We start from the raw sequence: 18,270 nt of genomic DNA, 5'->3' as shown, positions 1-18,270 counted from the left end.
TGGTGATAGGAAACAACCAAGGAAGCTGGAGACCACTTCCCAATTCTAGACCATAAGGCATTTGTCTTTTATTGGAGTCATGGATCAGGTATAAGACTTAGTGGAGGCAGTGGTCTTTGGAAAACCCATGCACGTAGAGTCTTTTTTTTTTAATACATTTATTTATTTTATTATTTTTGGCTACATTAGGTCTTTGTTGCTGCGCGTGGGCTTTCTCTAGTTGTGGCGAGCAGGGGCTACTCTTCGTTGCGTTGCGCAGGCTTCTCATTGCAGTGGCATCTCTTGTTGCGGAGCACGGGCTCTAGGCACATGGGCTTCCGTAGTTGTAGCACGTGGGCTCAGTAGTTGTGGCTGGCAGGCTCTAGAGCACAGGCTCAGTAGTTGTGGCGCACAGGCTTAGTTGCTCCATGGCATGTAGGACCTTCCCGGACCAGGGCACGAACCTGCATTGGCAGGCGGATTCCTAACCACTGCGCCACCAGGGAAGCCCGCACATAGAGTCTTGATAGTGCAATGTGAGCATCTGGGTCTCTGTAAGTCCTGCCTTCCCTCATGGGGTGTTTCCTGGAGAGGAATACTGACCTCCTCTCTTCCACAGTCATAGTGAGCTCAGAGAGAAAAATTCTGAGATCGTAATGCCTGCTCTGTGAGTTGGCTTCTCTGTGATAACCCAAATCTTGCTCCCTGGGGGTCTGGAGAAAACAACCATAGCCCAGGGGTCTCCCAGGACAGCAAATGGTAATAAACAAAAACAGAGCAGGAAATAGGATCAGGATGAGATGTATGGCTCCTCTCTTCATTAACTCTTCCAGTGGGAGTAGGGAGAGCAGTAGAGGCCAGGCCTGCAGAACCTGTTAGCCCTGCTGGGCATTTGGTGGATACGGAGTGGGTGAGAGAAGGACAGGGCTTCCTATAGTAAAGGAGGCCTGTGGTTATCAGGCCAAGGAGGTTGGTGACCACCTCAGCACAGTGTGCAGCTTCTCAGCTCACAGCACAGTCTGAGCAGCAAGTCTGACATTCTGATTCTTGACAGAGGGTGGCCAGTGCCCATCGTTGATGTCAATAAATATCATGTCAAGAGCAGGGCAGTAGGGAAAACTAGAGTTCTTTCTTCTCAAGACTTACAAGGGCCAAATGCCTGGCACTTTCTACAGAAGGCTAATAGTTGCCTCATTGCCAAGATGAATCAGGGCCTCATTAGTCACAAGCAATGCTTGTTTCCATCACTGTGCACAAGGGGGCCTGGGGGCTGGGTTGCCCATCATGAGATGGTAGCCATGTTTGATGAGGACCTCCTAACTGTTTACAGACTTGGGGGGTGACGGTCAGTGTTTCTAGAAGGATTTGCATGGTTTGGTGCAGTGGTTCTCAAACTTCAATGCACAGGAGCATAACCTGGGTGTGTCTAAGAAATTCAGATTCCTGGCTGGTTACCATGATGATTCTGATTCAGTCAGTCTGAGGGAGCTCTGGGAGTCTGTGTTTTTAATAAGCTCCACAGGTAATGCTGGTGCAGGTGGGCCATGAATCACAGTGTGAGGAATATGGGTATTGTGGGACGAGTCCTGGACTGGGACTCAGGAGAGCAGAGTTCTGGCCTTTGATTGTCCCCCAGTGTGGTGTGCAACCTTGTGCAAGTCACCTCCCATCTCCGGGCCTGTTTTCTCTGTAGAAAAAGAAGAGAGTCTCAACCCAAGCTGCACAATAGAGTCACAATAGTAACTAATAAGGAGCTTTGACAAAATGCTGGTGCCTGAGCTAGAGTGTCCCAGGCTAGCATGACATGTCAACACATTGGGGTGACTTCGCCTGTGTATGCATGTTTAAAGAGTTTCCAGATGATTCTAATTACTGCTGGAGTTGAGAACTACTATCTAGGTGATGCCCAGGGCTGATTCTTGTTCTGGAATTCTGAACCTGTTCAACACTGCATTACCTATGCCTCATTTCTTCATTAATTCCTGACATGGAGCAAGAGTTTTCTGCATAAACAATTTCCAGATAATTAAAGAGTACTCTGTTAAGCACCAAAACTTTCACCCTTCTTTGATTTTTCTTCTTATACAAACATCAAAATCTTTTTGATGATTTAAAGTTACCACTATGGGACTTCCCTGCTGGCGCAGTGGTTAGGAATCCGCCTGCCAATGGTGGGGACATGGGTTCGATCCCTGGTCCAGGAAGATCCCACATGCCGCGGAGCAGCTAAGCCCGTGTGCCACACCTACTGAGCCTGTGCTCTAGAACCCATGAGCCACAACTACTGAAGCCTGTGCTCCCTAGGACCCACGCACTGCAACTACTGAAGCCCGCATGCTCTAGGACCTGCGTGCCGCAACTACTGAGCCCGCGTGCTGCAACTACTGAAGCCTGTGTGCTGCAACTACTGAAGCTTGCATGCCTAGAGCCCATACTCTGCAACAAGAGAAGCCACCGCAATGAGAAGCCCGTGCACCGCAACAAAGAGTAGTCCCAGCTCGCCACAACCAGAGAAAGCCCGCGCGCAGCAATGAAGACCCAGCGTGGCCAAAAATAAAGTAAAATTAAAAAAAAAATAATAAAGTTACCACTGTGGTCATTCTTTTGTGATTTATTCAATAAATATGCATTTGGCATCCACTGTGTTAGGGCCTTATGAAAAAATGTTATAGAGTAGTCAAAAGTTGGGTGGACCATGGGCCAGTAATAATAAAAATGATAACTAACATTTAAACATCCATCAAGTGCTTACTCTATGGTAGGCACTGTTCTAAGCACTCTATCTCATTTAGTCCTCACAACCATCCTCTGAGGCAGGTACAGTTTATCCCCATCTTACAGATGGGAAAACCAAGTCACAGAGAGATTCTGTACTTTCTCAACTTCTCACAGCTGGTTTAGGCAGATCCAAGATTCAGATCAGTCCTCCATCTCTCTGTGTGTTCTGAAATAATGTTGTTCCCCTGCCCCTCAATCTCTCTGTGTGTTCTGAAACAATGTTGTTCCCCTGCCAGAGCTTCAGTTTCCTCCTGTGCAGAGTGAGTCTGGGCCGCTTTGAACCCTCATACCTTATGAGTCCATGTCCACCCCCAGGTCCCTTAGGAGGTCCCTCACCTGCATCAAGGAGAGCCTGCGTATCTTCGTTGACCTGGGGGAGAGAGACAAGGCTGCTGAGGCCTGGCTTGGGGCTGGGCGACTCCACTACCTCATGCAGGAAGACGAGCTGGTGGAGCTGTACCTGCAGGTAGGCCTCCTGCAGAGCTTATCTGCTGACCTGGGCCATGCGGGGAGGCAGCTGTACCCTCCAAAGTGATCAGCTAGAACTAGGGAGAGGTGATGTCCTCGTCAAGCCCTTGGAGGGATGGTCAACTCTGGGCTGCTCCCTGAACCCAAGATGGAAACCAAGGTGGTCTGGCAGGCTGAATACAAGCAGCAAAGGGCCAGTCCCCGAGTCCCATATGCACGTGGGAGCTCGCAAAGAACATGGTGGGAGACTCGTTCATCTGTCATCTCAGTTTTATCCATTTTTCCAAAACTTGACACACACCTTGACTTCAGGGTTTTGCTGCAGTTTGAGGGAAGGTTGACATGTGTGTGGTATTAACATTATTGTTCTTTTATGATTTTTTGGTTTGCATATCTTTAATATCTGAGATATAACATAGTATAGTGATTAAGTACCTGGGCTTTAAAAAAGATAGGTGTGGAATCAAATCACAGGGCCATTGATTATGAACCGTGTGACTTTGGGCTTGCTACGTGAGCTCTCTGGGCCTCAGTTTCTTCATGGCTGGACCTATCTCTAATAAAGATTAGGTATAACATTTGCATAGTAAACGTATGCATATAAGCATTAACTAAGTGCTTGGGACCTAGTAAATGCTTAATAAATGGTATTTCATCATCATCATTATCTGTACAATACTGACACAATGGTATATAAGATCTGCTCCATCAAAAATATGGCTGTTATCTTTTTTTCCTTCCCATTTCTCATTTTCTCCCCTTTTACTCCCCCTTACTCTATTACTTACAATCACACAAATTCACTTCCACCGAGACTTAATAATGGGGTTGTATAGCATTGATTGAAGCCTTACCATGCATGGGAGACTTTGCTAAACGCTTCACATGCTTCATATAGTTTAATCCTCATTACAAATGCAGCAGGAGTCTCTACTGAAATTCCCATTTTACAGATGACACTCAATGAGGCTGAGTAATTTGCCTAAAGTGATACAACTAGTAAGTGGTTAAAACTGCACACCAGCAGTGTGACTTAAAGCTTTTACTTGCAGACTCTATTCTGCCTTGGGATTTTAGAGCTGGAAGAATTATCAGAGAGCAGACAATTCAGTCTTGCCTTTCTGTCTCCGGGAGACAAATGCCCAGAGGGAGCTATTGGGGTTGTTCATTGCTTGGTGGCAGAACTCCTGACTCTAGGATTCCATCTCACTGCTTCTATCTTTGTGTAGCAGCATATGCAATAAAAATAACCGAGGGATCTTGTCCCAGTAATTCACTGTCCAGAACTGGTCCCAGGCATCCACAACCCTAGACTGCCACCTGACTTGATGTTCTGCAGTTATTCCCACTGAGGTGAATAATTTCTACCTAAGGATATTTGAGGTCCTGTGGCTGTGCTGCAGATGTTGTGGTACATTTTCTACTTTCTCATCACATTTTGTTTAGGTGCAAATGTGAAGTAGCTTGTTCAAGATAAAGGGGTCATAGGGGCCAGGAGAAGGGTAATGGGCTGAAAGATACTAGCATTTGTTTGCCACTAACTATTGATGTAAACTTGAAAGCTCCTTATTCTCAGCCTCAGTTTCTCCATCTAGGAACTGTAGGTGTTGGATGAGATCACTCTTTCCAAATTTCAGTCATTTATACATCAAGTTTATAGTTTTGCCATATCCAGGTACCTCTGTATCATTATTTACTTATTTTTCTTTGGCTCAACTTCAAATCAACTTAGCTTTTTACGCTAAACAATGCTATCTAAAAGCAGAGGTTTTGAATATGATTAATCTTTTTTTCTGAAACACATTAAAATAAATACTTAACTATTACAAGATGTTTGTGTGCTGCTGAAAACCATTTCTAGGGCCACCAAAGTAATCTCTCATAGCATGGTGGGGAAATGCTGGACTAGTGAATCTTACTAGCCTTATGAGTGTAAAGACAATTTAGGGTTCAGGGAACTTTAGCGGAGGGTTAAGCTAGATGGTCAGGATCTCATTCTTGCCAGTCCTGTGGACGTTTGGAAAGTCCTTCTCTCTGCCTTTGACAGCAGTCTCTGTCCCACTCAGGCAGCCATCCAGAAAGCTTTGAAGTCAGAGGAACCCTCCCTGGCTCTCAGGCTCTACGAGGAAGCCGGTGATGTGTTCTTCAATGGGACCCGCCACAGGCATCGTGCGGTGGAGTATTACCGAGTAAGTTGTGGGCTGCACAGTCAGCCGTATCCCCAGCTAGGTTCTGGCACAAACATGGGCAGGGCCACTTGGAGTTCCCCTGGCGTCCCATTCCCCTGTCTTGCTGGTATTTCTTTGTCTTCCCTTCCTCATCCAATGCCCACAGGCTCTCCCTGTCTTCAGTCTAGCAGGCTCTCAAAGAAGGAGCTGATAAAGTCTGTCATTCTCAGGCTTGATAAATAAAGTATCTTTCCTGACAGAATATATCATAATAATTACAACTTTTGGGTGCATAGTACTTTACAGTTGGTAGCACACTTTTATGTTGACCAGAATGTTCCTATGTACATGGTATGGTGGGAGATGATTGGTCCATGGGTGAGCACTTGCTTCACTATGTTTTCATTAAGTATGCATTAGAATATATTTAAAAAATTAAAGATGTATAATACCAGTTCATCAAACCTATGCTATCACAGATATTATTGCAAAGAATGAGGCAAGAAATAGAAGACAGTTGATTTAAGAAATAATACTAATTAAATAAATGTCCAGATGTTAAGCAGGTATGTGAAGAATCATAATTGTTCGTCACTGACTGAAGTTTGGGAAAACTCATTATCTTATTTGATCTTAATATTTCACTTATTCAGATACTTATTCATTCGCTTGTTCAATTGTTTATTCAGTCATCAAACATTCATCAAGACCCAGTATGTGCCAGGCACTGAGCTAGGGGTGAACAAGAAACATGTCCCTGACTATTGAGGTGCTCTTGGTCATATGCATTTTATAGATGAGAAAACTAAGGCTCAGAGAGATGAAGTGACCTGCCCAAAGTTCTATCATAATAAAAATAATAGAAATGGGGCTTCCCTGGTGGCGCAGTGGTTGAGAGTCCGCCTGCCGATGCAGGGGACACGGGTTTGTGCCCCGGTCTGGGAAGATCCCACATGCCGCGGAGCGGCTGGGCCCGTGAGCCATGGCCACTGAGCCTGCGCGTCCGGAGCCTGTGCTCCGCAATGGGAGAGGCCACAACAGTGAGAGGCCCGCATACCGCAAAAAAAAAAAAAAAAAAAAAAAAAAATAGAAATGACTATTTACTGGGGACTCTCAGACACTATGCACATACTCCACGTATGTACTTTGTAGATTAGCACTGTGGGCGCTAAGGGAACGTGTAGCTGGTGGGTGAGTAACTTCTCATGTGACCTTGAGGAAAGTCATCATCCCTTTCCTGCTGTCAGTTTCATGGAGCCTGATGACCTCTAGTTCTTCCACCTCTGAGGTCCGGGCAGAGCAACCAAGAGCAAGGACCAGGAGACCGAGTTGAGAAAAGCCATGCATGGAAGGTGCCATCTCCCCCTTGGGTTTAGTCATTGCCATCCCTCAACCCCTGGCAGTAGGATGCAGTACCGCCTCCTAGAGTATGGTATGTGCCAATGATTCTCAGCTAGACTAAGGGTTCCTTGTGCCTCTGTTCTCAGGCTGGGGCTGTTCCCTTAGCAAGGAGGATGAAGGCAGTGAAAACCGAGCTCCGGATTTTCAACAAGCTGACAGAGCTGCAGATCAGCCTGGAAGGCTATGAGAAGGCTTTGGAATTTGCCACCTTGGCGGCCAGACTCAGCACAGTCGCAGGTTGGTGGTCCTAATTGTCCAGGGTATTGAATGGGAGGGGGTAACACTCCCTAAGGAGGGACAACAAAGTTGTAAGCACATAGGCTCTGGAGTCAGACTCCGTGGGTTCAAATTCCAGGTCAAAGTGTCAGGGAGCCCCCAGTTAAGCAAGCTACTTAACATCTATAAACCTCAAGTTTGTCATTGGCAAATGAGGATTAAAAATGGCACACACAGCATGCAGTTGTTATGAAGACCGATGATAATACAGGTAAAACCCATAGCACAGTGCTTGGTACATAATAAGTCCTTGATAAGTGTTACCTGTGCACACTAATTATTATATTATAGTTGGTATTATTGGTATTATTCTGAGTCCAGGGTAAATGGTATTTTATCCTATGCACAGGCAATGCCCCATTACAAAAGCACTGTGCCTTAACTTTTTAATTAGTTAATTATTAGTCAAGTACACATTTTCTTACGGAATTGAAATGTAAATGAAGGTCAGATTCCTGTTAACCTAACTCCCTCCGTAGCTGAAATACTTGCATTTACAACAAAAGCTAATGAGAAACAATGTAAGTCATTAAAACAGAAAAAAAAGAGGCAGAATGAAAAAAGATAAACTCATCTTGAATGTTGGTGCTTGAGGAAAAGCAGGTTTTATTAGAGGAGGATTGATTAGATGTAAAGGCAAATGGAGTCTTCTGTGATAATTCTAGAAGGGACCTCTGGGCATTCTCAAGGGCATGAGATGTGGATGGTACTGGACTTCATTGTATTTAATTGCACTTCAGGGCTCTCTCTCTTTTCCTACCTCTCCCTTTACTGCAGAAAACCTTATTTGTGCAACTGTCTGCTAATCTCAGGAAGACCTTGGGGGCCCAGGCAGCTCCCTCTGGAGCATTCTTTGTCCTTCCTTGGACAGAAGCTGAAAGGAGGCTATATCCACCATTTCACGTGATTCCCTGTGACTGGACTTTTCCATATCAGAGAGTTGGATTTTCTCTTTTAGCTTTGGCTTTTGGCTCTTTGAAGCCTAAAAGCGATGTTTTTAGATTGCATCAAATAGCCACCTTGCAAATACTCCAAAAACACAATTGGAAGCATTTGTTCTCTTTAAATGCTACTTTGTGTTAAAAGAGTTAGTTATTGAAACAAGAAATCCACCCAAAACCAGAACAAGTCAAAGATCCCTTAGACACCAAGATTCTAAAGCATGAGTTAAAAGTGAATGGGTCTCTGTAGCTTATTTGAAACTGAAAGCTGGTGAAGGGTAGAGGGTGACTAGGGGCTGCTGATGACAGCCCCAGAGAACTCTGAAGAGAGAGACTTTCATGTGGAGAAAACATTTGTTATATGAAGTTATTCATTGTCAGAAATTCTTAGCTACTCCATCGAGCTAGTCTTGTCACCATTCCCATCACAGAGATTTGGAAATAATTATTTCCCAGAATTCTGAGTTACAGTGATATCCACAATGAGAAAATGTTCCTCAGGAATTGTCCCAGAAAACCTTGGCCAGAACACATACTCCACTTAGTCACTCTCACAGATCCCTGTGTTTTCTTTTGTAGCACTTATCACAGGTGTAATCTTACCTTTGTGGGATTATTTAAGGAATGTCTGTGTCCTGTGAGACAGTAAGCCTCATGTGGGCAGGACTTCTGCTTTGTTTGCTATGTCCCAAGCTCCGTCCCTGATACCTAGTAGATCTTCAAAGAATTGTACAGAGTGAATGAGTGAACTAATGATGCAAAGTGTTGGCTTCAGGATATCTCTCTCAGTCTTCCAATTTCTAGGAGATCAGAGGCAGGAGCTGGTGGCCTTCCACCGTCTGGCGACTGTGTACTATTCCCTGCACATGTACGAGATGGCTGAGGACTGCTACCTGAAGACTCTGTCGCTCTGTCCACCCTGGTTGCAGAGCCCCAAGGAGGGCTTATACTATGCCAAGGTGTATTATCGCCTGGGCCAACTCACCTTCTACCAGCTGAAGGTAAGAGCCAGGCTTCCAAGGTCATCTGAGAGCTACTGTCCAACTATATTCTTTCCTCACCCTGAGCCTTCAGGGTAAAGTTGAGAGGGGTAAGATGGGGAGTGTTGTCTCATAGGGTGGGGAGTGGCTCCTCTGGGAACGCAATGACTCTTTTCACTTAGCCCCCTTGGAGACCTCAAAGAGGCTCCCATCTCTGCTGAGGAGACAGGCCCTAGTTCTTCTCTTTCCTTGCCCTGCTGTGACTTCTGGGCCCACTTCATCTGTCAGGCACTATGGGAACATTGGTCTAGTGCCTGTGAGCTCCTCTAGGACCTATGAAAATATATGAGACCCAAAACAATGCATGAGACTCCCAAACAAAAGACCTATAAGCTCCAAAATTAAAATCAAAATTAATTCTTAACTGTATGTCTAAAAATGTTATAGATTAATTAGTCAATTGCAACTCACTTCTTATAAAGTTGTATAAACTATTTTAGGAGAAATCTAGGTACGTGTTAACATGTTTGAGATAATAACATGCAGGGTCTTAGAATGTAAGTAAGCCTAGGTCCTAAGAAGACCATAACCCTGACTCTCCTGTTTGCTCTGCTGGAGTTGAATCCAGAACTTCTTATTTTTCCAGCCACTTCTAGAACTGTGTGTGTGGTCTGTAATTCTCAGTTACAATTCTGGCCCTTGAACCTTGTCCCTGGGCACTGGCTGCCCTTACCAGAGGTCTCTGTCTGCTCCAGCACAATGCTTAATCTCTTCATACAGTGGCTTCTGAGTCACTCCTGTGTTTGGCCCCCAGGGGACCCTTAGGGCAGCTCTGTTGTCTTTTTCTTATTTGCCAGAGTGTTTCTGGCCTAAATTTATTATTGACTGATGAAGGTTAACGGGAACCAGTCATCCCTTTTTGAGTCTCACCGGAGGAACCACCTGTTCTGCATCCCAACCATTAGGGAGGGACGATGGGGTAGTGAAGGACTCCCCCACAGTGAGCTTGCCTTTGTCCCACAGCTCCCAGGAAGTGGGACAATGTATGTGTGATCTGATTGCATCAACCGAGGGCTCTAGGGATTTCAAGGGAAAGAGCTCAACTCAAAGTAGCTTAAGCAAAGCAGGAGATTTTATTGGCTCAAGGAACGAGGAAGTTCAGGTATAAGTTTAATTTCAGGTAGTTCTGGATGCTGGTACTCAAATGTCATCATGGATTTCCCCACCTCTCTCTGTATCTCTTGGCTCTGAATGTTTCTGCTTCTCTCTGTTTCTTGGCCTCTTCTCCTCTAGTTATTGACAGGCTCAAGCACCCATCTAAAAGGGTGAGCAACCATTTTCTCTGTTAGATCACACTTCAAAGGTCCCAGAGAGTGACTTGGGACAGGTCAGCTTGAGTCATTTTCACATACCTGAAGCTCTGTGCCCAGGGTGATGCTGCTTCATGATTGTCTGAGCTTGGGTAAGGTGCCATTCCTGTGCCTGAGGAGGAGGGCCGCCAGTGTTAGCACTGTCACAGAACTGCAGTGGAGTTGGTGGGAGGAATTCCCCCAAGGAGCCAGGAGAAGAGGGTGGGAAAGGATGTCAGGCAGACAAAAGCCAGTGTTCTTAGTTTTTCCTGCACTGCCTCTTAGCCTTTCCTGGAAATGTCTGCTAATGCTATCTCTTCTCTGCCCCCATGCTGGGGGTTAGGATGCCCACGATGCCACTGAATACTTCCGGCTGGCCCTGGCTGCAGCAGTCCTGCTGGGTGACGAGGAGCTGCAGGACATCATTAGGACCAGGCTGGACCACATCTGCCAGAGCCCCCTCTGGCATAGCAGCCCCTCTGGGCGCTCCTCAGAGAGGGCGCGGTGGCTGAGTGGTGGGGGCCTGGCCCTCTGAGGACAGCTGTCCCATCTCTGACCAGTTGCATGGTCAGAAGCTACCTCTCTGCTCTAGGCTGTTAATCTGGGGGCAGGGTTCAAGTCATCACCTGGCCCAGCCTCTCATCTCAGAATGGGAAGAGCATAGTCCAGAGGGAGAGGGCTCATTCCAGGTCACACAAGGCATGGACGGTGAAGCAGGGATTAGGGGTCCTGGCTTTGTGTCTAGAACCTTTCCAGTAGACTGTGGCCCTTCCACACATACAGACCCTGAAATGCACTTTCTAGACACACAGTTCTAGAGAAAATGAGACCCCTGCCCCTAGAAAAGCTGTCTCCTTCCCTCAGGGAAGAAATCAGGCATTGCACTGGAGAGAAGACCAGCCCATTGGACTTTGTTCCCTTCACTGACTTTTCTCAGGGAAAGACCCCTCCCCTTGCCAGCAGAGAAACTAGTCACTTGTTTTTTTTCTCTATTCAACGAGAGGGGGTGCCACTCCTCCTGTCACGGGGACTGGCAGGAGGGAATTCACCATGCTATCAGCTCAAAAGACACAGCCTGAGCATGGCCAGGTGGAATGCACAGGAGGTGAGGTCTGATGTGGAGGCACCATCTCCATCCTGCCCTGAGGCTCTGCTGCCTTATAACCTCCCATAAACCCAGGAGAAGGCTCCCAAGCGTCAAAGCCTAAAAATTGAGCACTAAGGAAGTTATGACGTAAATTACATGTAAATAGTGTATATTATTAAATATTGCTCATTTACATTTATTGACACATTTGTCTCCTTAATAAGAGGGAAGATGAAAACTAGTTATTTTTGCATATTTTATTAATTATCTATGAGTCACTAGGTCCGGCCCACACAGATAGCGAGGGAATTACCAAGGGTGTGGATGCCAGGAGGTGGGGAGAAGCTGCCTACCACAGTATATGAGTCCCTTGATGACGGAATCAGGAATTTGCTAAGGCAGTGAGCTCCAAGTATGGTCCACTGACTGGCTGGGCCAGCAACATAAGCGTCACCTCTGAGATTGTTTGAAATGCGAATTTCAGGCTCCACCTAAGACCTCTGAAGCACAGTCTCTGGGGCCAAGGATCCCTGGCTTTACCCTGTTTTCCAGGTGATTCTATTGCACACTGAAGCACAAGAAGCACTCCTCTGGAACCATAGTTCTCAGAGAATGTGAAAAGGAATCACCCGGGGAACTTGCAGAAAATGAACTTTCTGGTTCTTACCCCAATAATTCTGATTCAGTAGACCTGGGAGACACCCCAGGAACATGCATTATTAACGAGCATCTCGAATGACCCTGATGCTGGTGGTTCACTCTTGCTCGGAAATGTGGACACATGTAAGAGCTAGCTATAGGGATCGCCATCTGACCCCCAACAGCTTAGATTTACTGTTAAGACCCTCTGCCTTTACTTTCTAGCTCCTTGGAGCAACCAGATGATTGGTGGTGTGGTGGTGTGGGATGGGGGTGGTGAGCTGAGTCAATAGTGCACCTTCTAGTCACCAATGCTGTGTACATATTGGTACATCTTATTTTCTCTTAGGAGCTTGGTTGGTTGTTAAAATGCTCTCTACTCTAGAGTATTCTTCACCAGAAAGGAAATGAAGTGACTTAGTCCACTACCACTTAAGATAGATGTGGTTTTGCTCCCACCACAAACCATAAAATCCCCAAGGGAGGGATGTTGAAGATGAGTCTAACCTCCCATGCAGAGTTCTTTCAACAACACTCCTGGGAGACCGATGGGGCACAGGCATGCCAGAATGGTTAACGAATCTCGTGCTTGCAGAAGGCTTGCTTGGCTCTGGGACCCATGCCATGAACCATTCCCCATTTGTCTCAGGTTACAGACCCTCTCTCTTTTTGCGACTGACCTATTACTCTCCTCTGGCCAGATGCCAATTTCTGTCCCTCTGATAGTGTGGTTCCTATAACTGGTATTGGCTGGTGGGTGGAGAGCAAAGAGGGTCATTACCATACTTAATGAGATTTAATGTTTTATTTTAACATTACATTAAGATTTTTCTTCTCCCCATCAGCTACATCTTACTGTTGGCTCACATTGAGCTTATCATTTGAAGTCTCTTCACGTGAGTTTCTGTTTGGCCAGATACTTCTCAATTTTTACAAGTATACATATATATATATATATATATATACATAAATACATATACACACATAAATACCTACACACACGTATATATACATGTATGTAGCTATACATGTATATATATACATAAATACACATAAATACCTACACACACATATATCTATACGTGTATATATATTTAGGTGAAGGGCATTATATCTACCCATTTTATACTTCATTGGGAAATTTGGTTAAACTTTTCTGATTCTGTGTAGTTTTTAAAATTGAATTATAGTTGATTTACAATGTTGTGTTAATTTCTGCTGTACAGCAAAGTGATTCAGTTACACATACATATTCTTTTAAAAACTCTTTTCCATTATGGTTTATCACAGGATATTGAATACAGTTCCCTGTGCTGCACAGTAGTATCTTGTTGTTTATCCATTCTGTATATAGTGGTTTGCTTCTGCTAACTCCAAACTCTCAATACACCCCTCTCCGAACCCCTCCGCCTTGGCAACCACAAGTCTGTTCTCTATGTCTCTGAGTCTGTTTCTGTTTTCTAGGTAGGTTCATTTGTGTCATATTTTAGATTCCACATATAAGCGATGATATCATATATTTGTCTTTCTCTGAGTCCATCCATGTTGCTGCAAATGACATTATTTCATTCCTTTTTATGGCTGAGTAGTATTCCATTGTGTATATATACCACATCTTCTTTATCCATTCATCTGTTGCTGCACATTTAAGTTGTTTCCATGTCTTGGCTATTGTGAATAGTGCTGCTATGAACATAGGGGTGCAGGTATCTTTTTGAATTGTAGTTTTGTTTCGATGTATGCCCAAGAATGGGATTGCTGGATCATACAGGAACTCTATTTTTAGTTTTTTAAGGAACCTCCATACTGTTTTCCATGGTAGCTACACCAACTTACATTCCCACCAATGGTGTAGGAGGGTTCCCTTTTCTCCACACCCTCTCTAGCATTTGTTATTTGTAGACTTTTTAATGATGGCCATTCTGCCTGGTATGAGGTGGTACCTCATTGTAGTTTTGATTTGCATTTCTCTAATAATTAGCTATGATGAGCATCTTTTCAGGTGCCTCTTGGCACCTGTATGTCTTCTTTGGAAAAATGTCTATTTAGGTCTTCTGCCCATTTTTCGATTGAGTTGGCTGTTTTTTTGTTGTTGAGTTGTATGAGCTATTTGTATATTTTGGAAATTAAGCCCTTGTCAGTCACATCATTTGAAAATACTTTCTCCCAGTCTGTAGGTTGTTTTTTGTTTTCTTTCTCATTGCCTTTGCTGTACAAAAGCTTGTCAGTTTGATTAGGTCACATTTTGTTTACTTTTGCTTTTATTTCTGTTGCCTTGGGAGACTGACTGAGAAAACATTGGTACGATTTATGTCAGAGAATGTTTTGCCTATGTTTTCTTCTAGGAGTTTTATGGTGTCATGTCTTATATTTAAGTCTTTAAGGCATTTTGAGTTTATTTTTATGTATGGTGTGAAGGTGTGTTCTAACTTCATTGATTTCCATGCAGCTGTCCAACTTTCCCAACACCACTTACTGAAGAGACTGTATTTTTTTCTATTGTATATTTTTGCCTCCTTTGTAAAAGATTAATTGACTGTAGGTGTGTGGGTTTATTTCTGGGCTGTCTATTCTGTTCCATTGATCCGTGTCTGTTTTCGTGCCAGTACCACACTGTTTCGATTACTGTAGCTTTCTAGTATTGCCTGAAGTCTGGGAGGATGATGTCTCCTGCTTTTGTTCTTTTTCCTCAGGATTGCTTTGGCAATTCTGGGTCCTTTATGGTTCCATATAAATTTTAGGATCGTTTGTTCTAGTTATGTGAAAAATGTCATGGGTAAACTGATAGGGATCTCATGAAATCTGTAGGTTGCTTTGGGTAGTATGGCCATTTTAACAATATTAATTCTTCCAATCCAAGAGCGTGGGATATCTTTCCATTTCTTTGTGATTCTGTGCACTTTGGTAAATCTGGTAAATTTGCCCTTAACCAGGTCAGTTATAAAAATGTTCAGCACATTTCCAAAGACAAGGATAAGGCTATTTTTTAAAATGAGAAAAACATTGTGTTGTATCATTGAAATGACTACATCCTGTATGCAAATTACTCTGCTGAAATATTCCTTAAAAGTGTCTGAAAATTCTGTTTTAAAAATGTGGTGAGGGCTTCCCTGGTGGCGCAGTGGTTGAGAGTCTGCCTGCCAATGCAGGGGACACGGGTTCGTGCCCCGGTCCAGGAAGATCCCACATGCCGCGGAGCGGCTGGGCCCGTGAGCCATGGCCGCTGAGCCTGCGCATCCGGAGCCTGTGCTCCGCAATGGGAGAGACCACAGCAGTGAGAGGCCCGCGTACCGCAAAAAAAAAAAAAAAAAAAAAAAAAATGTGGTGAACTGTTCCTCCTGGAATCATGTTGATGTTGTTTTTCATGATCCGCAGAGAGTGAGTGAAGTGGTGTTTGGGCCTGGTTTCTATTTAAACAGGTTTTATTATTCATAGGTTGTAGCCAAAGATGAATCAGTTACCCTCTTTTATCCTAATCCTCCCCCAAAACTTAGTGGCCTGCCTGGCTTCTGGCTCCTTGCATCTAATCTAAATAAAGAACAAGGAGGGAATTACAACATTGTGGAAAACCTGTAACATGTTTTATCAGCTTTCAGTTACATTACTTCCCTATTCAACTGAGCTAATGCTTTGAAATCTAATATTGCTTTTATCCTTTTCTTATTTGCTTTTGCATTATTTAAGATGTCTTTATATTGTGTGTGTGTTTGCTTGTGCTTTGTAAGTAAAATGTAACTTTTTTTTTTAACATCTTTATTGGAGTATAATTGCTTTACAGTGTTGTGTTAGTTTCTGCTGTATAACAAAGTGAATCAGCTATACGTATACATATATCCCCATATCCCCTCTTTCTTGCATCTCCCCCCCACCCTCCTTATCCCACCCCTCTAGGTGGTTGCAAAGCACTGAGCTGATCTCCCTGTGCCATGCAGCTGCTTCCCACTAGCTATCTATTTTACATTTGGTAGTGTATATATGTCAATGCTACTCTCTCGCTTCGTCCCAGCTTACCCTTCCCCCTCCCCGTGTCCTCAAGTCCGTTCTCTATGTCTGCGTCTTTATTCCTGTCCTGCCCCTAGGTTCATCAGAACCTTTTCTTTTTTTTAGATTCCATATATATGTGTTAGCATACAGTATTTGTTTTTCTCTTTCTGACTTACTTCGCTCTGTATGACAGACTCTAAGTCTATCCACCCCACTACAAATAACTCAGTTCCGTTTCTTTTTATGGCTGAGTAATATTCCATTGTGTATATGTGCCACATCTTCTTTATCCATTCATCTGTTGATGGACACTTAGGTTGCTTCCATGTCCTGGCTATTGTAAATAGAGCTGCAATGAACATTGTGGTACATGACTCTTTTTGAATTATGGTTTTCTCAGGGTATATGCCCAGTAGTGGGATTGCTGGGTCGTATGGTAGTTCTATTTTTAGTTTTTTAAGGAACCTCTTTACTGTTCTCCACAGTGGCTGTATCAATTTACATTCCCACCAACAGTGCAAGAGGGCTCCCTTTTCTCCACACTCTATACAGCATTTACTGTTTGTAGATTTTTTGATTGATGGCCATTCTGACTGGTGTGAGGTGATACCTCATTGTAGTTTTGATTTGCATTTCTCTAATGATTAGCGATGTTGAGAATCTTTCATGTGTTTGTTGACAATCTGTATATCTTCCTTGGAGAAATGTCTATTTAGGTCTTCTGCCCATTTTTGGATTGGGTTGTTTGTTTTTTTGATATTGAGCTGAATGTAACTCTTTTGACAGAAGTTTATCTGGGGAAAGAAGTATATAGGGGTGGACGGTTTCAGAAATGAAGGGAGAAACAGTTCACCACGGGGTGGGAAGACCTGGATCTTGGTCTTGAATTTGACATTGAATTATGATGTGACCCTTGGGCATGTCGCTTAACCTCTATAAACTTCAGATCTCTGATCTCTAATATAAAAAGTATGACCTCCTGTAGGTTCCTTTTCAGAAATTTCCAAGCTGGTTATTTCCAAGCCATATGAACAGGAAGAGAGACTTGTATCTGGAAGATGAAATCATGTTTTTATGGCCCAGTTTTTTTCTCTTCTCTTTTACAGGTGAGTAAACTGAAAAACAGAAAAGTAATTTTCTCCCTGCCATACAGGTAGTTGTGGCAAAGACAGCAGTACCCTGGGTCCAAGGACTTAGCTGCACAAATGATTCCTTCTGGGCGATTCTCACAGTTTTATGCATGCGTGCATACGTGCACATTTGTGTGCACGTATGTGCACATGCATATGCACACTTGCATTTATCACCATATGTGCCATGAAAAACCACTTACCAGTTGTTTTCTAAATTGATTTACTTCCTTTAATCAATTTTATAAAGGATGACTGGTCTATGCAGAAGAAAAACATATTGCTTTCTAAAAAAAGAATTACATAAATAAAAACAAAAATAGTGAAAACAAACAATGCACTAAATTCAAGCTAGATCCTGTTGCTTATGGCAAGTGCCCAGCCTAGGCTTGATCTGGCATTATTTGAAAATAAAGAGATTAACATTTGGCACGGAGTGTTGAAGACAAACTAACACAGTTCTCCTTGAGCAATCAGGGAAACAGAGCAAGCAGTGCAAACGACTGACCTCCTCACAGTGGGAGTCAGTGCTATTCAATGCCATGTCTGGCTGCACACTTCCCACTTCAGGGAAGCTGGGACTCAGTTGTATAAGAGGGAAGGGGCAGACATGAATATGATCCAGGATGGGAAGCACTGTGATGGGAGCTAATTACAAGGTGCAATGAGAATTCAGGGGAGAGGATTTAACCCAAGCATGGGAGCAAGAGTATCAGGGAGGGCTCCCTGGAGGAAGTGACATCTAAACTGAATCCTGAGAGAGAGAGATATCTACTTAATTCTACATGCAGCCTGGGTGGAGTTCACAGACAGGGTATGTGTCAAGAAAGGTCCAGAGGGTGGAGAGGGTCTGGTGTTTTCTGAGAACAGCAATGAGTTGAACAAAGCTGGAGCACAGTCGGGGCGGTAAGGAAGGGAAGTGAGAGAAGACTCCGGAGAGGGGAGCTGGAGACAGATCCTGAGTGTGAGGGTGAGCCACGAAAAGTTCTAAGCAGGTGAGAGAGCCATGCTCAGATTTGTGCTTTGGAAAGATGAATCTGGAAGCAGCCTGAGAACAGATTACAGAGCAGCAGGAGGGAAGGTGGGAGAC

General features: G+C 44.0%; 1 protein-coding gene across 13 annotated transcripts in view; it reads left to right on the top strand.

The window, feature by feature from the left end:
* SH3TC2 (SH3 domain and tetratricopeptide repeats 2) overlaps positions 1 to 18,270 on the top strand; it is a 163,223-nt gene that overhangs the window by 53,036 nt on the left and 91,917 nt on the right. For 5 of the 13 annotated variants that reach the window (XM_079916519.1, XM_079916507.1, XM_079916513.1 and 2 more), the window contains 4 exons: positions 3,073 to 3,223; positions 5,292 to 5,414; positions 6,881 to 7,031; positions 8,801 to 9,012. In XM_079916519.1, coding sequence (XP_079772645.1) covers positions 3,073 to 3,223; positions 5,292 to 5,414; positions 6,881 to 7,031; positions 8,801 to 9,012 — 637 coding nt within the window. The other 8 variants (XM_079916517.1, XM_079916518.1, XM_079916515.1 and 5 more) reach the window with 7 other exon arrangements.

This window comes from Stenella coeruleoalba (assembly GCF_951394435.1).
Source record: "Stenella coeruleoalba genome assembly, chromosome: 3".
Taxonomy (NCBI): Eukaryota; Metazoa; Chordata; class Mammalia; order Artiodactyla; family Delphinidae; genus Stenella; species Stenella coeruleoalba.
Note: the sequence above shows the minus strand (reverse complement) of the source record. Positions and strands in the feature narration are given on the sequence as shown.